Source organism: Castanea sativa, chromosome 2 (genome assembly GCF_040712315.1).
Source record: "Castanea sativa cultivar Marrone di Chiusa Pesio chromosome 2, ASM4071231v1".
Classification (NCBI taxonomy): Eukaryota; Viridiplantae; Streptophyta; class Magnoliopsida; order Fagales; family Fagaceae; genus Castanea; species Castanea sativa.
The window spans coordinates 22,442,220-22,464,462 of record NC_134014.1 but is presented as its reverse complement, the minus strand read 5'-3'; the positions used below and the strand labels follow the sequence as shown (position 1 = coordinate 22,464,462).

Below are 22,243 nucleotides of genomic sequence, written 5' to 3'. Positions count from 1 at the left end.
AGCAAAATAAAAAAAAATTCACAACATCACAATAGTTGAATTGACAAAATTTTATTAGTTCCCACCTAGGTCCGCCACTAACATCACTCTTTTACTTACCGCTGTCAATTTACCACATCACCAGATGTGACAAATTTTGTCAAATTTTTTGTGTCTATAGACTTTCTAAAACAAAATTCTACATACCGCACACCCTTGGTGCGATAGTCATTCCACAGGTATAAATGCTTGTGAAGTGTGGGGGGTAAGGGCCAGGATTCAAGTCTCCAGGAGTGAGCTTCACACACATTTACACTTAGATTAAGCTAGAGTAAAAATTCTATCTTGTATAAATAAAAAATAAAAATAAAAAAAACAAAATTCTACATGGTTTATCTTAATTAATCATAATTTTGTATTTAAAACAAGATAATAGAGTTTACGTAATATTTAATTCTTTTTAAGTCATATTTAAATATAGGCAAAAATACACTTTTGGTTCCTACATTTTAGGCCAATTCCCATTTTGGTCCCTACTTTTTTGAAGCGCCTATGTTGGTCCCTAAAAATAAAAAATTGTACCATTTTGGTCCCTACCGTCATCTTAGTAAAGAAAATTGTTTATGTGGTAGACATAATGCACCGTTGGCAAGTTAGATGTTGATGTGGCTAATAATTAAAAAAAAAAAATATATATATATATATATATATATATATTTGGCATTTTAAAAATGCCACATCAACATTTGATTTGGAAAAAAATTAAACACATTAATTTTTAATAATTCTAAAAACAAAAAACAGAATCAAAAACCAATATATATATATATATATATATATATATATATATATATAAATTTAGATCTAGGAACATATTAACACATAAACACATAGAAGAACATACCTAGAAAGAATCTCAGTTCTTCATTCAACTTGAACCCAAACCCAAAACACAATGCCTCATCCAACCTCAAAAACTAAAACTCAAATCACAATTTATCTCAAAAGCCACCAGAAACACAACAATATGCTCCATAAACACATTACCCACTCAAAGTTTATCACCAACAATCAAATATATCATCCAAACAATAAAGACCCAAATCAAATATCAGCAACCGGCAACTGATGAGGTGTGGCCAGGGTTTCAGTCATGGATTTAGAGAGAGAGAGAGAGAGAGAGAGAGAGAGAGAGAGAGAGAGAGATGATAAGAGAGAGTTCAATTCATGGGGTGTGGCCATGGGTCATCAGCCATGAGTTTCAGCCATGGGATTCGACCATGAGATAGAGAAAGTTCACATCATCAATTTTCGACCATGGGTCTATGGGGAAGAATGATTTTTGGCATGGATTTATGGGGAAAATGGGTTTTTGGCCATGGATCTAAGGGAAGAAGAATAAGAAAAAGTATAGAGATTTTGGGTGTGGCATGTTGTGGGTCTTTGGAGATTTTAGGGCTGGGCTTTGGAATTTGATGATTTTGCTTGAGTTTGAGAAAATGAGGGCTTTGGGATTTTATTATTTTGTATTTAAGCTGAATTTCTGGGTTTTTTTTTTGTGTTTGCTTTCCAAGAAAATTTATAGGTTTATGGGTTTGTTGGAGATTGGTTTGTTTACTGAGTTTATGGGTTTGATATGCTGGAGAATTTAGTGTTAGTTGTGTTAGAATTTGGGGAAGAAAATGAAGAATTCAGTGTCGGATATGTCTTGATTTGGGGAAGAACATGTCCTTATGTTCTTCCAAAAAAAAAAATTATAATAATGAAAAGCAACAAATAATATATTTTATTATTTAATTTAATTAGGTTGAAGGATTGTTTTTAATTTAATTTAATTTTTGTTTCAATTTTGTTGACGTGGCATTTTTAAATGTCAAATAAATTTTTTTATTATTATTTTATTAGCCACGCTAGCATTTAATTTGCCAACAATGCACTTCGTCTGCCATATAGACAATTCCCGTTATTGAGATGATAGTGTGAACCAAAATAGTAACGATTTTCGATTTTCAGGGACCAATATAGTTGCTCCAAAAAAGTAGAGACCAAAATGAGAATTGACTCAAAATGTAGTGATCAAAAGTGTATTTTCGTCTTAAATATATAAAATGCCTCAATTTCAATTTTTGTCTTAGGCCCCCAAGTGCATCAAGCCGCCCCTAACCTCTATTACAACAACTTCATTTGATGTGAAATAAGGTTTTACCTATTATAATAAAATATTTTGATGTGAAATAAGTGGTTACTTATTGCAACAACATATTTCAACATAAAATAAGGTTTAGCTATTACAACAACACATTTACATCAAACAAGGTAATTCTTGCAACAATCTTAAATTGATGTAATACATTTAAGTTACTATTACAACAACAAAAAAACCCACAAACATAATAGTGTGTGTGTATATATCACCTCTTTTTTTTTTTTTTTTTGCAATGGTACTTCTTGTAATAAGTCTTTTTTCACCTATTACAACAATATATTTTGATGTGAAATAAGCGGTTACTCATTACAACAACATATTTTAACATAAAATAAGGTTTAGCATTACAACAATACATTTAGATGTAACAAGGTAATTCTTGCAATAATCTTAAATTTATGTAATAAATTTAAGCTACTACTACAACAAAAAAACAATGGTGTAATAGTATATATATTATCCCAATTTTTTTTGTTGCAATAGCACTTGTTGTAAGAGGTCTTTCTTCTTGTAGTGTAATATACTCTTTCATTTCTTATATGCTCAAACTAGGAGTTAGCTTGTCTTATTTCATTATTAACTCTCATGGTAAGAGAACCAATAATGCAAATGCAATACAATATATCTTCCATAAAGCTAAGAGTTTGGTAATTTAATTAACTTTTTTTTTTTTTTTTTAAGGGAAACACTCAGAGGGCGTTTGGATTCCACTGAAGCTGCGTCTGCGTTTTCAGTTTTTTTTTTTTTTTTCTCCAGCCGCAGTTGTTGACCCAATCTTCTGTGAACAGTGCATTCGTGCACTGTTCACGGACCTACAAATTTCACTTTTCAGCAACTTTTTCATTAAAAATGGGTCCTGCGGTACTATTCACACATTTTAAAATTATTTTGCTATAGTATTTTCAGTTTTCAGTTTTCAGTTTTCAACAATAAGTTCTATCCAAACGGACCCTCAATGTTTAAATCTCCCTCCCCCAACTATTGAACTAACAAAAGAAAAAAGAAAAAAAGCCCTCTCTTCCATAAAAGTATCCTCTCTCTTGTTGTAACAATTTTTTTTTTTTTTTTTTGAGAAACCTTGTTCTAACAATTGAAAAGTTAATTCCATGGTTTAAAAAAAATTAAAATTAAAAAAAATTATATAAGTATCCTCTCTCTCTCTCTCTGTGGTTAAAAAAGTATCATCTCTCATGTTCTATAATTTTTTCTCTCTGCCTATCCATACCTGGTGTAAAACAAATTCACAAGTTAACTTTACATCTGATAATTTACCATTGAATACCATATTTGCCTTCGCTTTGTGGTCCATTTGGCTAAACCATAACTCCATGATCTTTAACAACCAAAACATCCCCCCACAATTACTTAGGAACAAAGCTCTATCTCATGCAACTAAAATTTTCTTTCTTAGCTCAATACCCTCTTCATCAACACCCCAATACTCTTTTATCCTTATCACATGGACGCCAGCTAGTAACCCTTTTATTACCATAAACACAGATGGCAGCTTGAAAGGAAATCCTGGACAATTGGGTGCAAGTGGCCTAGCTTGAGATTCTGACGGCAACTGGCTTTGGGCCTTCTCTCTACATTTAGGTAACACCAATAATACTGTGGCCGAACTTTTTGCCATCCGCAAAGGCCTAAAGCTAGCTTGGAATCACGTTTAGTTATGTGTGTTTGTAGTTCTAATGTTGGTGTCTATTAATTTTTCGTTTGTAGTCTAGGTGTTGTTTCGTAAGTCTGTTTGTGTAAGTTTCTGCTGTCTCGATGAGCAGTCAGCAGTGTAAACTCTGTTGTGTTGTTTATTTTATTTCAATACAAGTATACAACCTTCGATTTTATGCAACCAAAAAAAAAAAAAAAATTTTTTGGAAAATATATCACCTATAAACGTGGGCGGCAGGATTCGAACCTGCGCGGGCAAAGCCCACATGATTTCTAGTCATGCCCGATAACCACTCCGGCACGCCCACTTACTTGTTTGAAGAGTGTCATACCATTTTATCTTATAGTTTATTTTGAGCTACATACAATACTGAGTAGGGATGGCAATTTAGATCCGGCCCGCGGATACCCGGCCCGGCCCGACCCTAATGGGCCGGATTTTACCCGGCCCGATAAAGAATAGGGTCGGGTATGGGTTTTTTAAAAAAAACCCGAAGCGGGTTCGGGTCGGGTCCGGGTTTTATAAAAAAAATCCGAAACCCGCCCCGGATAAAAACCCGGTTATGGAGGATAAGACATTTTGTAAGAATTTCTTAGTCTTTTTCATTTGTTAGTTGGAGGATAAGACATTTTGTAATTTCCTAGACTTGTGGGATTTATTTTGTAGCTTTTTAAGTGATTTGTTGATTTAAAATCTTAGTTGTGATTTGTTGATTTATGATTAACTTATAATTTGGTTTGATTTGGTTGCCCTATAATGTGGCCTAAATGCCAAATTTTGGCATTTGGGCCATGTTAAATGGCTTGAATAGGCTTGAATTTAGGGAAAAAATTTAATGAGCTTCAAAAAAAAAAAATTTTTGTTAGGCTAGATTTGGGCCCAAGAAGATAAACGGGGCCCGCGGGGCCCGTGGGGCCCGACGGAGTGGGTATGGGCCCCGGAAAAAAAAACCCGATTAATAATCGGGCCGGGACCGGGTTCCGGATCTTGGCCCGCGGGTCGGGTCCGGGTATGCAAAAACCCGGCCCGAACCCGACCCGTTGCCATTCCTAATACTGAGCCGGGTTTCACTGTCTTTGAAATGGATGACTGTTGGTATGGTAGGTTGTGAAGCAATTCGGGTCTATCTTTGCTGCTAGAGGCTAGAGCAGGTCAGAAATGGTTTCCATCGATCATTATCCTGTTCTTTCCATCCGTTCTTCTTCACATATCTTTTGATTCCTTCTAAATTTTTTGAACTCTGCACTAAACACTTTGTGTGTAATGTAATTCTACTGTGACATAGCAACTCTTTCTGGCATCTTCTTGACTAATTTTCCAGTGTTTTACATTACAATCCTTTCTGGGTATCCTTCAAAATCGATTCTTTTTATGTTTTTTGAGGAAACTTCACTACCATTTTTGCAAAAACCTGATTCCTTGCATATCCCAGAATTTGTTATTTGTGTGACTTCAACTGATTTTCAAGTTCTGAGCATGATATTCAACAGTTGGAGTCCTTCTAACTGATTTTGGTTCTTAATTTTTAAGTTATTTCGTTTTGAATATCTTTATAGCTTACCAATGCCTTCGTTTTTTTAATGCTCTGCAGACACCGCCTTTGTAGTGTTTGATAGATTGATTGAATTATTGCCATGATGGCTTCTACCATTTTTAGAAGCATTCAAAATCACCCTTTGTTGCTGTACCAAACTGCATTCTTTAGAAGAAAGAATGGCGTTTTTTATTGCACTATGAAAAGCACAGAAGCTCAAACTGCCACTCAAGAAAAGCAAAAGCCACCCTTACCAAAGATTATGAAGCAGACCAAAACAAGTGATAAATTCTCAAAAGATTATGAAGCAGTCATTGGTATAGAAACCCATGTCCAGCTTAACACCCTTACCAAAGCCTTCTGTGGTTGTCCTTACAATTATGGGTCTCCACCAAACACCAGTGTCTGCCCCATTTGCATGGGTTTGCCTGGTGCTTTGCCAGTTTTGAACTCAAAGGTCATTGAATTAGCGGTGAAAGTGGGTCTTGCACTGAATAGCAAGTTGTCTCTAAACTCAAAGTTTGATAGGAAACAGTACTTTTACCCTGACCTTCCAAAAGGCTACCAAATATCTCAGTTTGATGTTCCAATTGCAAGTGGTGGTTACATTGATTTGGATCTTCCTGTGGAATTTGGTGGGGGGCATAGGAGGTTTGGCATTACAAGGGTTCACATGGAGGAAGATGCAGGCAAGCTGCTTCATTCAGAAAATGGAAGTTATTCACAGGAAATTACTGTGTCCCCTTTGCCTAAATACTGTACCACTTTTTACTGTATTGTCCTTTGCTTTCAAGAATATAAATTGCCGTTTTCACGTTTAATCAGGTTCAAGTATCAGTCATATGATTTGTGGGTTAAGTTGACTCTATACATACTAATTCTATAATTTATTGCCTTCTTATCTAGTGGTGTGTATGAGTTCATATGCATTCAAAATGAAAATCTATTTGTGACATATCTCTTTCCATAGATTTTGAAGACTGCTGAAAGTGGCAATTATCATGTGTAGTATAGGCTTGCTGATATGGTTGATTTTATTGCAGGTTGATTTAAATAGAGCAGGGGTGCCTTTACTTGAGATTGTTTCTGAACCAGATATGAGAACTGGTATTGAGGCTGCAGAATATGCAGCTGAATTGCAGAGGTTAGTTCGGTATTTGGGAGTGAGTAATGGCAATATGCAAGAAGGTTCACTTCGTTGTGATGTGAATGTCTCAATTCGACCAATTGGGCAAGCACAGTTTGGGACAAAGGTAGTTGACTTCTCACTTATTACTGTTTTTGTTTTCCTAGCAACTAGAAAAACTGAAACAGTTCAGAAAGTAAACAGTAAAATGTTCTGATGTGTGAAATAAGCTTTTTTCTTAATTTATAAATATAATGTAATATATAAATTTGTTTCATAGAGAAGTAAAACTCAAATACAAAGGGGATGTATTAGTGCTACTCCTAAATAATTACAAACTCCAGTTCAGAAGATCTAGAAAATCAAATAAAGATGTGGGTTGCGCATTGCCTAAAACAGTCATCCAGTTCTCCAAAGTTCTCAAAAAAGAGGACTTTAATTGCATGCCAAGGACACTTAGCACCATCAAAAGTCCTATTCTTCTCTCCATACTCATTGCACACTAGGGAACTTGCGAGATCTTTTTCTCCTGTTATGACCAAACTTACCATGCTAACATACAAGTACTTGATACCATAAGATAATGAGAGAATACAATGACTTTTTTTTTTTTTGCATGGTATTTTTTTTATACTATTGATAAGTTTTCACATACACCCAGTGGTTTTGAAACCACAACCTCACCCTCCATCCACTATTATAGGAGGAGAAAGTGCCATTTGAGCTGGAGCTCAATGGCCCTTGGACCCAGTGGTTTTCTCCATAATAGGTCACGAGTTAAATCTTTTATGGTTGAATGATTTATATCTACAAAAAAAAAAACAAGAGAAAAAAAAATGATAGAAATTTACATTGCTAATTTAATTGTTACAATAATTGGGGAGGGGGGATTCAGATCCTAATGCCATTAAGTTACAAGGCCTTTGGCAATTGTTGGCTTAGGGTTCTATGACAAGATGTGCTTAAAAATAAGAAAAATCCATTGCGTATAATATGCCCTTTCATAAAATCACAAAAATGTATATAAAAAAGGCGAAGAATTATACTTGGAGGTTCCTATATTGCTTCGACCTCCTCATCATGATCCTTTTAAATGCATGTGATTACTGGTAACCAGAAGAACTTTTCTAGAGTATAATTTTCTTGTACTACCATGATTGATCTTTGTATTTCATTTTAATTTTGGGGGTAATGACACTACTTAAGAAGATAAATATATTCATGGATGCATAATAATAACAACAAAAGGCACTAATTCTTTTTCTAATTGGTGTTTTATATTTCTTTTAGTTGATAAGTTACACACACACTCAATGGGTTTTGAACCCATGACCTTACCCTCTACCCACTCTTATAGGAGGAGGAAGTGTCATTTGAGTCAATGCTCCAATGGATTTGGTGTTAAACTTTATTGGAAGTTAATTATCTAATTCCCTCTTGTATTGGCAGGTTGAGATAAAAAATTTGAACTCTTTTTCATCAGTCAGCCGGGCCATTGATTTTGAAATTTCAAGGCAGGTGCTTCTTCACAGCCAAGGCCAGGGTGATCAAATTACACAGGAAACTCGTCTCTGGGAAGAAGGCGCTCAGGTTATTGTTACATCTTTTATTCTAGTCATGTTGTAGAAACAAGTACCAGATATATGGTTCACTTAGTTATTTTATGTCTACTTTATGCTCCTTTGACCTTTGTTATAATGTTTAGAAAACAGTTACAATGAGGAAAAAGGAAGGGCTTGCTGATTATCGATATTTCCCAGAACCAGACCTTCCGGGAGTTATCCTCACTAAAGAATATGTCAATAGTATTCTTGATTCATTGCCAGAACTTCCAGAAGTGAAGCGTCGGAGGTATGAGAAGATGGGCCTGAGCATGCAGGATGTTCTTTTCCTTGCAAATGACGTTAATGTGAGTCCTCCTTATTACTTCAAATGTTTTTGCTGGCTGGGGATTGCTCAGTTGGCATATAAAAGATTTTGATTTTCATATTCAGGAGTTTGAAGGAAAAGGCCAATCAAATAAAAAAAGAAGAATTTTCTATGTTTTAATTCAATCTCTTATTACTTATCAAAAAATAAAAAAAAATAAAAAAAAAAGAAGAGTAAAAAGTTGATGCTGAATTCATATTCAAACTTAGAATTAAAAGAATAGTAAGAAAAGCTAAAATTTGGGTTAGTCTTTTGATATATGATACAGTAATCCCCAAATTAGAATTGTGCCCAAGGTCCTTACAATCTACATATATTTTATTTAAAATGAATGTAAATAAACATGGAGAGAGAGAGAGAGAGAGGGGGGGGGGGGTTGTGTGTTAGCTCTTAATCCTGGAATACAAAACCCCAATATTTGCTAAGTCATGTATTTCAGTCATATATCACAAGCTTCAGGCATTTTCCATGTGTGTCTTGAGTGTTGTTTGAGGGGTAGCCAAGGTCATTTAAGACTCTAATTCCGCACCTTAAGGCGTATTCCTTAGTCTTACTTCAAGACAAGCCTGAAAGAAATTTCTTACAATCCTTAATAACCTTGTATCTGTTGCTTTATAATATTGTTTGGGATATATATCATGCTAGAATGATCTGAGATATGGCTCTTTTGCTGAACAAATGTCTTAGGTTGCAGAATATTTTGATGCAACTATTGCAAAGGGAGCTGATGTGAAGCTGGCTGCCAATTGGATAATGGGTGACATTGCTGCCTACATGAAAAATGAAAAGTTGACCATAAATGAGATAAAGTTAATCCCCCAGGAGCTAGCTGAGTTGATAGCTTCAATAAAAGGTGGGACCATTAGTGGGAAAATTGGGAAAGAGGTAAGAGTTTGCCTCTGGTAATAATGCTTATCACATGCAACATTTTCAAATTTCATTTGAACTCTGATGTCCTAGTTGATCATTGTATGCCCTAGTGCCTCTATGTCTTTGGTTCACTTGTTTGTAAATTTTCTTTTTATTTTTCCTAATTTGTCAGACTGAAAGATTTAAATGCTTACTTTTTCAACAATCTCATTGTATAAAAGATTTTCTTCTTTTATCTTTTTCCGCTCCAACCCCCCCCCCCCCCCCCCCCCTTTCTCTCTTTAAGTCTTTATAATGCTATTGGAATGTAAGAGCCTCCCTAACTTATAAGCAGGTAAAATATCAAATAAAAGTAGCTTATATTAATCTTGTAATAGTATGTGGCATAAGGGTTTAATAAATTGCTAGGCTCCCTAAGGTTGCAAGGTTTTAAGATTTAAAAAAAAATTATTTTATTGGTAACCCATACACACACTTGATGGGTTTGGAACCACGATCTCATCCTCAATCTTACTCTTACAAGGGGAGGAGGTTCCATTTTAGCTAAAGCATCTAGTTGATAAGTTTTAATATATTGTAGCTGCACCATATGGAGGATAATTTTAAAAGTATTATACACATTGGGACCCTATGATAGTTTAGCAATGAGAGAGTTCAATTGGCATCTGGGGCATTGGCATTTGTGCAGGCCTAGATTTTGCAAATTTCCTTTGTTGCGCATGTTGCTGTGTTAACTTGTCCAAGTGAATGGAAAAGGAAGCAAGACCTTATGATAGTTTTGCTGTAATTCTACTCTTTTGTGGACATGTTTTATTTTACCATATTGTGTATTTCTAAAATTCTCACCTTATAATTTATAATTTGCAGATACTGTTTGAACTACTGGCCAAAGGTGGAACTGTCAAGGGACTAATAAAAGAAAAGGATTTGGTTCAGGTAAGTTACTTTATTTAGGATCTAGTATAGATACAATTCTTTCAAATGGTAATATATATGAAATATGAAGCTCTCTATTGTTTGTTTTTGACTCTACAAATTTTATTTCCCATACCTTTGCCTTGAAATGCTCACATGAGATGTCTAAATTTGAAAGACCTATGATTGGTTGCTCAATTTCAAAGGTACATGGTCTTGGACTGATGTGAGAGTGAGTGAGCAGGAATCAAGAAAAACTAGTTTTAGTGAATGTCGTACCTAAGGATTTTAATGACAAAAAACTTTTTGAAGTAGAATTTGTCTATTGTATGCTAATTTTAGGTTAGTCATTGTAGAGATCCCAAAAAACATTGTATTGACATTTATAGTAGCTTCAAATATAGGATTACATTGTCCAGTTCCATTAAAATAAGAGCCGATTCTTAAATTTTGCTTCAGCGTGTTATGTGTGAGATTAGACAACTGAGCTGGTTAACTAATTTACAGTGTGTTTGGAATTTTTTTTTTTAGCAAGAGGAGAGTAGAGTAGAGGGTCCCAGTCAAAGGGGGGAGGGAGAGGAGAGGGGAGGAAAAGGAGAGAAATGGTTATCCCTTCCCTTTGTTTGGATATTTTAAAAATTAAGTAAGAGATATAAATTGACATCATATGGGCAAAATTGATAATTTAAATTTTTTTAATACTAGTGGAACACCTCCCCGCCAAATTCCCCCACCCTCGAATCATTTCCCTCCCCCTTTAAAAAATCCAAACAAGGTTCACTAAACCCTCCCATCCCCTACCTTCTACTCTCCTCTCCTCTCCTCTCCTCTCCTTCCATCCAAACACCCATTTACCAAGATTGCCCTGGATCGTACATTGTTTCAGATGCTGAATCAGCACCTGCAGAATATACAAAATCTTCCAAACCCCTTTTTTGTTAATATAGTGACAAAGATGTAAATAGGGATAAAAGTGTATAAGCTTTTTAATTTCTTGGAGATGGTATGAACCAAGAGAAGCTAAATGGTTGGTTGTTTAAGCTTTGGGCATATTTGAACTTTGTGTTCTTATTTTGATCTTCCAAAATTTGAGCTTATTCATGGGTCTAACTGAGGTTGTTCAGTAGCCTAATTTGATAATTACTTTTATGTTAATTCAATATTAATTACAGCAGCCCACATCTCTTTTTATCTTTTTTTTTTTTTTTTAAAGGAAAAAGCAACACACTTTTGCATGGAATCCATCAACTTGTGTTCAAGCATACTGCTGTCAAGCCTTGGATTGTTTGGCAATCAGCATGATATATGAGAGTCTGTAATATGATAATGAATAGGCATGAACAAGTTACTCCCTAAATTGGGAGTAATTTCATTAAGTGATATCCTATGAGAGAGATCGTTTACACTGTCAATCAAATGGTTGCAATTATTTGTATGCTAATGATGATTATAGTAACATTTGGCTTAGAAGGAATTGGGTAAAGAAGTCTCATGGTTTTTAATATAACAGATAGTAGATCCTGTGGAGATTGAGAAAATAGTAGATAAAGTGCTTTCAGAGAACCCAAAGCAGCTGGAGCAATATCGTGGGGGAAAAACTAAGCTACAAGGTTATTTTGCTGGCCAGGTAAGAAATCTATGGGTTATAATATGAAACTTGTAATCTATTTCTTCATCATGGTTAATTTGTTATTAATTTCCCTGTCTATCAAGATGATTCTGTATGTTTTGGGATGTGCAGGTAATGAAACTGTCGAAAGGTAAAGCAAATCCAGGGCTTCTAAACAAGATCCTTTTGGAGAAATTAAATGCCCAAAGCTGATGATTTTGTTGGTGAGTATCTCCATATATTTCCTGTTTATTACAAGAAAATGAAAAACACAAACAACCTTCTTATTCATGCCATAACTCTTGCCAGGTTCCATCATAGAAACCGGTCTATCCTTGGGTATAGCTAGATGATGCACTTACTGGAGGCAAATCGGTGTTGTCCCAGTGACATAAGTTTGCTGATGATGTCACCCCATGAACTTTTCTGATGAATTATTTATCCCTGCCTACTGATGGTAGAAGAATATTGTAACTCTGACTGACATGTTTGATCTTTACTTCTGAACTCATAATACTCACAGCAGCTTGCAGTTTACTTCTGAAATCATAATACTTCGCAGCGAATTGCAGTTATACCTGTTATGCAAGAAACATGGAATGGAATTGTGTGGAAGAGGCTGGTGGTGTTACTTGCTCGTCACTTATATATTCTTCTGTCACTTGAGCGGCTTTCCATAGTGGGATAGATTAATAGTGGGTTGTAAGCTCATTTTGTTTTAGTATTTACATATCAAACTTGTAGGAAGTCAAGCACTATACTTTAGACTTCCATTTCTTTCTGTTGATGATTATAATTTGGTGGAAAGGGTTAGTATGTTATTGTTACCCTGCCCATTCCAATCTTTCCAAATATCTTCTTGTTTCTCTCAGTTTCATTTTGAATTATTGGTTGGCTGTGGCCTAGTAAATATTAATTGATGCTTATTGATAATCTAGCCAGGTTATTAGTTTGCTTGTTGGTCACTGTGATTTTCCTTCGCTTGTTCGTCCAATACATTTCAGATTATCATTAGTCCCTTAAAAAAAAAATTGGAACTAAGATTCAATTATTTAAAAATTTGATTCAAGAAAAAAGGGATACATAATAATATGATAACATTAATTAGTGAAAGAAAAGAAAAGAGAACTTTTTTCAGTTAATGCTATATTGCACGTTAGATATTTTAGTCCTTTATATTTTATAATGACTTTATCGTGATGCAATGGACACTAATTATAAGAATTGAGGGGATTACGACACTGAGGGTTGTTTAGGTTTTATGACAGGGGGATGTTAGTACGCTGTTTATCCTTACCATGTCTAGCTGGGATTTGGATGCTTTGCAATACCTAGGGCATCATTGTATGGGCTGCAATTACCCTCATTCCTCTAACAAACAATTTTTACTTCACATTTTTTAAAACATTTTAATTTTTTTTTTCATTCAAGAGTTGAATTTTTTAACTCTCAATCTCAACTATTAAGAGCAATTGCATATGGTGTGTATTATTCTAAGTATTGCCCTTTTTTTTTTTTTGAGAAACTTCTAAGTATTGCCCTTGATCGTATTACTTATTCTTTATTGAGCCCAAATTAAGGATCTTTTCTCTGTATTTAGTCAACCATAGGGCTTATATGATCAACTCAAGTCCTTGATTTTAGCCCAAATCTAGGATCTTTTCTCTGTGATTAGTCAACAATAGGGTCTATATAATTATAATCAACTCAGAAAAAAAAAATTGTAATTAGTAAACAATGGGATCTATCAACAAGTGAAAAGCATTATTGTGTACTGGGTGTGGTCTTTTTTATCCTAACAATAATATTCATCTATTTTTAGCTCAGAAAACTCAAACAACCCTTAGTGTTGGTAAATGGTAATGCAGTCTACCTTTAGACATGTTACCCTCCGCAAAATCTATCATTGTTTTGTATGATTAGAAGACAACTTTCGAGTTAGACATAATAAGTTATTTAGGCACTTGTTGTAACATTCTACATAATCTTGCCTAAATTATAGGGATGAAAAGTTGTATAAGAAAGATCTAAAAAATTATTTTAAGAATTTAGCATAATTTAATTGGGGTAGCCGGGCCGGTCTGCTCCAATATTAGAGGCAATGACCTAAAGTATGCAAGAAAAGTGTGAGTTATTGTGTGAAAAAAATTTGTAATAATAGTTGTTTGGTAAATCTTATTACACAATCCCTATTATACATCTCATGCACACTCCCTTTTGAAATTAAGTTTTAAAAACATAATTTCAGTCTATATGGCCGTGTATGTTTGTTGAGTGTGTGTGTGTACAATAGGAGACCAAAAAACCCCTGGATTGCATCAAATAGATAAGTAGCCTATATTTAGATATTGACTCTTGGTGTTGTTCTACTAAAGTTATTTGATGCAACACTACACAACTTAAGTGGAGAAGTCGCAAATTATTCAGTGCTTAATTAGATACAATGAAATAAGCTATGATATTATATCAAAACCCAGTTACATTATTTATACATGCACCTGATGATCATGTCTTCTTGCCACATCTCAATAATGAGCAAGTCCAATGTGCACTCGGACGATCCACCCTCCTCCATAGTTTTCTTGGCCATCTCTCCTTCCATCAACTCCTTCACCATTTTCTCTAACCCCTCCCACTTCACAAACCCTCTCACTGACCCATTACATGTCTCAACCCTCAGTCCCACCTTTATCTCCTCCACAACCATTCTTGCATTCAAAGGTTGCTCTGCCATCATAGGCCATGCAAGGATCGGAACCCCAGCACATATGCTCTCCAACACAGAATTCCACCCACAGTGACTAAAAAACCCTTGCATACTCTCATGCATATCAAAATCTCCCTTTGGTCAACCCATTCTCTCACTAAAATTCCTCTATCTTTCACTCTCTCTTCAAACTCATCTGAAATCTCTGACTCACTTTTTCTTATCACCCACAAGAAATTCACTTTGGATTCCTCCAACCCAATTGCTATTTCTTTGAGTTGTGCAGGTGAAATCTCTGTCTGAGACCCAAAGGCTATATACAGAACTGAGTTTCTTGCTCAAGCTTCTTGTCGAGCCACTGAACCCATATGGGCTTATAATTATTGTGGGCTTCATTTCTAACCTTTGGTGGTTCAGCTAGGCATAAAGGTCCCACAGACCAAGCCTTGGGTATATATTTACGATTCCAAAAATCAACAAACATAGGTTCAAGCTCATTGAAGCTATTGAATATAATACCATAGCTATTCTTTGTTGCTGTGACTGCTTTCACGGTGAACTCAAATTTCAGACCCTTTGGCTTCGGTTCAGTAAATGGGGGCTCAAAGTCATTTCTAGTAACTTTAATCCATGGAAAAGGAGTGACTGTTATTAACTCGTCGTCTAACTCGGCTCCAAAGAGAAGCCTATCATTAGCCACAGCTCTGTACATTGACGGAGAGTAATATCCCATACCATAGAACACCAATCGTGGGATGTTGAACTTGGAGGCAGACTATATCTAGAGTCCACCAAAGGAACCCATCAGATACCATGAAGCTGACATGTGGAAGAGTCTGGAGCGCTCGTTCGAAGTCAGATTGCATGACCTTTGTAGCGTTAGCAAATGAATGGAATCGGGATATTGAAGGCAGTTTTTCAGTGCTCTCGATTCCAGCAGGGATATCAGGCACGTTGTGAGAGAAGGGGAGGTCAAGAATGGAGGCTGAAGTGTCACTAAGGGATTCAGTGATGAAGGCATGATTGGCTTGGGTGGTGAAGATGGTCACAGCTAGGCGGCGATGGAGGAGTAAGCGTGTAAGGTGGAGGATTGGTATGATGTGACCTTGGGACATAAAGGGTAAGAGAACCACATGGTGTGGTTGTACATCAATATCACCACAGATACTAGAAGTAGAACCCATTAAAGTACTCCCTCTTCTTCTTACAACTCTCTCTCGCTCGCTCTCTCGCAACATATCTAACACTGTTGGGTGATAAACTCAAATAGCTTATTTTGGGGCTTTCAACTGGACTTTATTGTCTTCTCCGCTTACCGTGTATTAAATAGAGGAAAATGCTTGCAATGTTTTGAAAGTAATAGTTTATAATTTATTTAAAGAAAAGTTTTTATAAAAATAAAAATTAATGTTTTGATAATTTTTTCATTTTTTATAAAAGTGTTATAAAAACTTTTATAAAATAGATTGTTAATTATTACTCTAAAGACATTCGTTAGTATGACTCTTAAATAAGAAGAAAGAAGAGACAGAGAGTAGACCCTTAGAGTCCGTCCGTTTGGGTGGAAAATAGGGAGAATGGAAAATAGAGGAAGAAAAATAGGATGAAAAATATTGTTTTCCATTATTCGTTTGGGGAAGGAAAATAGGAAGGAGAGAAAACCGGAGAGAAAGTTTTCTCTTTTGGCCCACATTTTTTTTCCTTCTAAATTGGAAGGAAAATCTAGAGAGAAAAGTGTTATGGTAGTAGTACTTTTACAAAATTACCATTTTCTCACATATTTTTTTTCAATGTTCTTTTTTTTTTTTTCTTTTTTTTTCAACGTTCCTTAACTGAACGTTCTCTCATTTTTTTTTTTCCTTTTTTTTTCCAACGTTACCTGAATGTTTGCTTTTTTTTTTTTCCAACGTTACCTAATCCAATTATTACATTATAAAAATAATAATAATAATAATAATAATAATAATAATAATAATAATATAAATTTATATATATGATGTAATAAATTTTATATTATGTAATGAGTACAAATAAATCTATTTCTTACCTATTATGTAACAAGGGTATAATAGTTAATTTATATAAATTACATTTTTTATCCTTCCATTTTTTTCTCCAACTGAACAAAAGAGTTTTCTACCCTCCCACTTTTCCACCCCTCCAACCGAACACACAAGAGGAAAACTAAATATTTTCCATCCTCCCACAATTTTCCACCCTCTCACTTTTTTACTCCTTTAACAGAACAGACCCTTAGGGTCCGTTCGTTTGGGTAGAAAATAGGGAGGATGGAAAATAGATGAATGAAAATATGGTGGAAAATACTGTTTTCCACTATTCATTTGGGGAAGGAAAATAGGAAGAAGAGAAAACCGGGAAGATAGTTTTTTCTCCAAGCCCACATTTTTTTTTCCTTCCAAATCGGAAGGAAAATCTGAAGAGAAAAGTGTTATGGTAGCACTTTTACAAAAATACTCTCTTCCCACCTATTTTTTTTTTCAACGTTCTTTTCTCTCTCTCTCTCTCTCTCTCTCTCTCTCTCTCTCTCTCTCTCTCTCTCTCATCGTGACCTGAAACGTTCTCTTGTCCTTTTTTTTTTCAACGTTACCTGAACGTTCTCTTCTCTCTTCTTTTTTTTTTTTTTTTTTTTTTAACGTGACCTAATCTAATTTTTACATTATAATAATAAAAATTTATATATATGATGTGATAAATTTTATATTATGTAATGAGTACAAATAAATCTATTTCTTACATATTATGTAACAATGGTATAATAGTCAATTTATATAAATTACATTTTCCATCTTTCTATTTTTCTCTCCAACCGAACAAAAGATTAGTTTTCCACCCTCCCACTTTTCCACCCCTCCAACCGAACACACAAGAGGGAAAATTAAATATTTTCCATCCTCCTACTTTTCCATCCTTCCACAATTTTTCATCCTCCCACTTTTTCACTCCTCCAACAGAACGGACCCTTATTGAGTGGGCAAGACATTCAATTCAAATTTCAGTAATGCTACAATTGAATATAGAAACATTCTACAATATAAAATTACAAAAAAATAAAATAAATCTACATTATCATATTACAAAAGACCGAGCTCCTCCATGGTTCACTGGGGTGTGTGTCTTTGTCTCTCCTCCATCTCTTCTTCTGTTCTGACTTCTGAGAGCTCAAAGGATGAAAGAACGAATGTTCCTCCTCTGTATTAGGTTTCTCTATTTCTAATTAATTTTTCATTATTATTATACCAGACAAGAAAAAAGAGTACTATGTACCTCAAGTTAATCGTTATTATTAATTTTAACATAAACTAGATAATATCAATCATTCAAAATTGTAAAAAGTTTTATTAAACATTTTGTCTTTCAATTTTTATACCACTGCGCTCCCTAGGTGCGGTGGTCCCTCCACAAGTATAAATTTTATTGCAATTATTAATATTTAAAAAATTTAATGATATGAAAAAACTCAAAATATTTTCTTACATAACATTAGGTAAGAAGTGGGCTTGATCGTTTGCGCACATATCCTAATTATTGCACCATAATATTGTGAGAGAAAAAAGTTGAGATGGTAAAATAATAAAAAATGTTGAAAGTTTTGATTTGAGATTAAAAGTAAATTTTTTAACTTTTAATCTCAGCGATTAAAAGTGCTCATAAACATTATTTTTTTATATTATATAATATAAGCATTATTATAATTTTAAATAATTTGATAGTTAAGGAATGATGGATTTGTGAAGTCAGTGGCTTGACTTATCTTAATCCATGTTTTGTTTTGAAGTGTCATGCAAGACTTGAAGTCTATTTTCAAGTGCAACACTATCTCCCAATTGCTCTAGACTAGTATTCTTAGCAAGTTATGTGTAAAAAGGTTGAATTCCCACCGGCCTTAGATATCCAAGTCCAACTTGGAATCTACTATTGTAGGGCCAAAATGGGCTTTTACCCATTTCTCACAAACTTTCCAACAAAATGTCTCATATTTAAAACTAATTAGGAAAATGCTCTTATTTTGAAACTCGATTTTCTAAAAATCGAGTTTCAAATGTATAACTCGATTTTTGGAACATCGAGTTATAGTGAATGTGGACTTAGGATTTTTTTTTTTTTTTGAAACTCGATACGTTGTCCAAAAATTGAGTTTTAAAACAGGGGCATTTTCCTAAATAGTTTTAAAAATGGGGCAAAATGCTGGATATTTAAAAATAAAATAAGGGCAAAAGCCCATTTTGTCTATTATTGTACACCACGGCTCAACATTAATTTGCATAGTGTGGTATCCTGCAACAACTCTAATACACAAGCAATCATCACTTAGCCGGCTAACTCTATGTATAAATAGGACATAGGTGTCTCGGCAATTGAAGAGAGAAAAAATAGAGAGTGAAATATAGGGAGAAATTACACTTTACCACCCTAAACTATGCACCAGATTACACTTTGTATCCTAAACTATCCAAATACACACTTTGCACCCTAAACTATTACACTTATCACACTTTGCACCCCGGTGTTACTTTTGCTGTTATGTTTAACAGAATCTTGCTACATGTGACAAGCACATGCTTTTTACTTAGGTGGAACAAACTTAAAAGACTGAAATGCCCTTCTTCAAAATTAATTAAAACAGCAAGATTCCATTAAACATAACAGCAAAAGTAACACCGGGGTGCAAAGTGTAATAAGTGTAATAGTTTAGGGTGCAAAGTGTGCATTTGGATAGTTTAGGGTGCAAAGTGTAATTTTGGTGCATAGTTTAATTTGGTGCATAGTTTAGGGTAGTAAAGTGTAATTTCCTCGAAATATAGAGATTGGCTGGTACATATTTGTGAGAGTTCTCTAGTTTAGAATAGGGTGCAAGGTTTTCTCTATTCTTTGTATTTGTGAGAGAGCTATTGGACGTATTGGGGATTGAGTGTGCGTGAGAATATTGATATACCAACTTGTATCCTTGGTGTTCTTTTATTTCTGTGTGTTTGTTTATTTTTTGATATTGGGCTTGCTTCGTTTCTATTGTTTATTTCTTGGAGATCTTTCTATAGTCATAATATTTTCACAATCAATAATGAGGTGAGAGTGCTAACCAGAGGCGCTTTCCTATAACAGGATTGAACCGTGGTCCATGGATGTATATATCCGTTGAAAAATTAGTTGAAATACAAGGCTAACATCTTTAGGCATTATATATTCATTACATGCAGGTCCCATGCAATTTTAGCATTATATATATATATATATATATATATATATATATATATATATATTTATAGGTCACATGCAATTATATTTAAATACAGGAACAGACCTAGATGGGGGCCTGGCCCCCCAGGTCCAAGATTTTTTTTTAGTTGTTATATGTTTAATTTTGTAGTTGGGTCCCCTTCAAAAACCTTAGGTCTCATTTCTCCTCAATAAATATAGCTAGCCTCATCCAAATAGCAATGATCCAACTCAAAATCTTAACAAAAACAATAAAAACATTCACAATTGGGGATTGTATTTTAGCAACAAAAAAAAAAAACTATTTTACCACCAAAGAACCAAAAAATCATATTTTATTAGAGAAGCTAAAGCTAAGTTTTTTGCAACTATTTTATCAAAATTATCTCTTCCTTCAATTAAAAAACTCAAATTCTCTCTCTTCTTTTATTATTTTAATGAGTTGTTTATATTACTTTAGATTAAGTGATAATATAAAAAATAAAACATTTGATAGTGGATGTATTGTAAAGTGAGGTGGTAAAATAGAAAAAATACTTTTTGAGGTACTAAAAGCTAAAAGTTTTAGCACTACCACTATGAATACTCTAACTTCAACAAAAAAAAAATCCTAACCAGCCTAGTATTAAAAAAAAACATCATTTTGTTTTTGTTTTCTAAATACGTACATTAAAATGCAATCCTTTATCAACAACAATTTTGAGTATTTATAATTTTTTAATACTATATGGATACATATCTAGAGTTTTTTTTTTTCCCCTCTGGTTCTTCCTAACTTAAAATCCTAAGTAACTCCCAATTTAAATATATAATTTGGAATATTGGGCCATTTTGGGTGGTTGGGAGTATCATGATCAAATTAGAGAAATTTTGACAGGGACTGGTTAGGTACGTAATTCCGATAAACTTTGGTGTAGGTATGATGTCAATGTTATTCAACGATTGTATCGTGATTCATGTGAAGTAATGAAAATATCAAATATTACCGCACACCCTTGATGCGATGGTCCCTCCATAGGTATAAGTGCTTGTGGAGTGTGGGGGCAAAGGTCGGGGTTCAAGTCTCCACGAGGGAGCTCCACACACATATACACTTAGATTAGGCTAGAGTAGAAATTCTATCTTGTATCAAAAAAAAAAATCAAATGGATGGGAATTTCTAGAAGGGACTCATTTGGGAATATTTTGGTCGGGCATGGATCTCGCATAATTGACCAGTATTTACGGGGTGTTAGGTAACGTTGTTTTAGTAATATTGTTTGTATTTTTTAAAAATACGTATATGTGAAAAAGTGTGTAAAAATACGTGTAATATTATTTAAACACGTACTGAAAATTATTGTTTTAATTACGCTACCAAGCATCTAATTGCTTGGATTGCTTTTGAGTCAGATTTACCTTTCCTGATGCTGAAAAAATGCAGGAGATATTAATTGATATGGCAATCCGGAAAACATGATGCGTGCTGGATATTAATATATATTTTATATTTAGTACGTATCATTGTATAATTATATATTGCATGCTACGTAAGGAAAACAATTTTTGCGGAAAAAGTTACATGCAACGAACTTCTAGAAAATGGTTAGGAATCGTCAATACACTTTTAAGTTGTAACTAATATATTTAGGGAAATGTTAACCAATGTGTGCAGTAGTTTAGAAGCTATTTTTAGAAACATAAGCTATTTTTAGAAACATTTTAAGAGAAGAATAATAGAATAATAAATGTTATTAACAGTTTTTTATATTTACTATAAAAATAGTCTCAAATTTTTTTTTTATTATGGTTTATTAATATGACCTATATATTTATATTAATTTATATTAATTGATTTGAATCGGGCTTTGGAGGGGGCTAGTTTGGAGATGATGACATGCATTTGAGAGTAAATATATTTAGAGAGAGAGTGTTTGGTACTACATTTTAAATAACAGTTTTTAGTGTTTAAATAATATCACACATATTTTTATAAACTTTTTCACTCACACGTATTTTTAAAAAATACAAATAACATTATTAGAACAATATTACCCAACAAACCCGATTTGTGTGTTTCATACCAGCGTTGTTAAAAGTGCATTTAGGTGCTCTTAAAGCTTAAAACTCCGAAGTCCTAAAATCTAAAATATTTTGTTCAAAGCAAAACTCGTTTAGAGAAGCATGTCTGATCAGGCTGTCAGCATGCTTTTCCGATGTTTTTTCAAAGCACGTAGCACAGCTAGTAAATGGAAGATAACTATTAAAGTAAAGACTAGAATTTATTACACACAAACTGTGTAAAATAGCTTGTGTGTAGTGTGTACAGCAACATTTTCCCTTAGATAGATGCCACAATGATGATAGTCAATGTTTTTTAATTTCACCCAAAAAAAAAAAGTTTATTTAAATGTTGACCACGTGATAAAATCTAGTATGCTTATTTTCAAATTGATTAAGATTAAAAATTATAGAAACTCATGGG

General features: G+C 34.0%; 1 protein-coding gene, 1 non-coding gene and 1 pseudogene across 3 annotated transcripts; 1 reads left to right on the top strand and 2 right to left on the bottom strand.

Annotated features, from left to right (window-relative positions):
* Window positions 1-4,079: 4,079 nt before the first annotated feature.
* On the bottom strand, window positions 4,080-4,161 carry TRNAS-AGA (transfer RNA serine (anticodon AGA)). Its single transcript has one exon. It is a non-coding gene; the product is annotated as a tRNA-Ser (tRNA).
* Window positions 4,162-4,906: 745 nt separating this feature from the next.
* LOC142626324 (glutamyl-tRNA(Gln) amidotransferase subunit B, chloroplastic/mitochondrial) lies at window positions 4,907-12,802 on the top strand. Of its 2 annotated transcripts, none has more exons than XM_075800147.1 (10): window positions 4,907-5,005; window positions 5,446-6,116; window positions 6,433-6,641; window positions 7,964-8,104; window positions 8,220-8,423; window positions 9,131-9,328; window positions 10,181-10,249; window positions 11,739-11,855; window positions 11,970-12,061; window positions 12,147-12,802. In XM_075800147.1, the coding sequence occupies exons 2-9, from the start codon at window positions 5,489-5,491 to the stop codon at window positions 12,048-12,050; spliced, it is 1,647 nt and encodes a 548-aa protein (XP_075656262.1). In that variant the 5' UTR covers window positions 4,907-5,005; window positions 5,446-5,488; the 3' UTR covers window positions 12,051-12,061; window positions 12,147-12,802. The 2 variants fall into 2 exon arrangements, with proteins under 2 accessions (XP_075656262.1, XP_075656261.1); XM_075800146.1 differs by having other exon boundaries at window positions 5,446-6,124; window positions 6,432-6,641.
* A 1,540-nt stretch (window positions 12,803-14,342) lies between these two features.
* Window positions 14,343-15,728, bottom strand: LOC142625077 (UDP-glycosyltransferase 90A1-like; annotated as a pseudogene).
* Window positions 15,729-22,243: the final 6,515 nt, after the last annotated feature.

Bases quoted from the DNA above. Each gene is read 5' to 3' on its own strand.
- LOC142626324 (XM_075800146.1), top strand. From the start codon at position 5,489: ATGATGGCTTCTACCATTTTTAGAAGCATTCAAAATCACCCTTTGTTG. The intron at 10,250-11,738 runs GTAAGTTACTTT...TTAATATAACAG, and splicing joins AAGAAAAGGATTTGGTTCAG to ATAGTAGATCCTGTGGAGAT. The intron at 11,856-11,969 runs GTAAGAAATCTA...TGGGATGTGCAG, and splicing joins AAGGTTATTTTGCTGGCCAG to GTAATGAAACTGTCGAAAGG.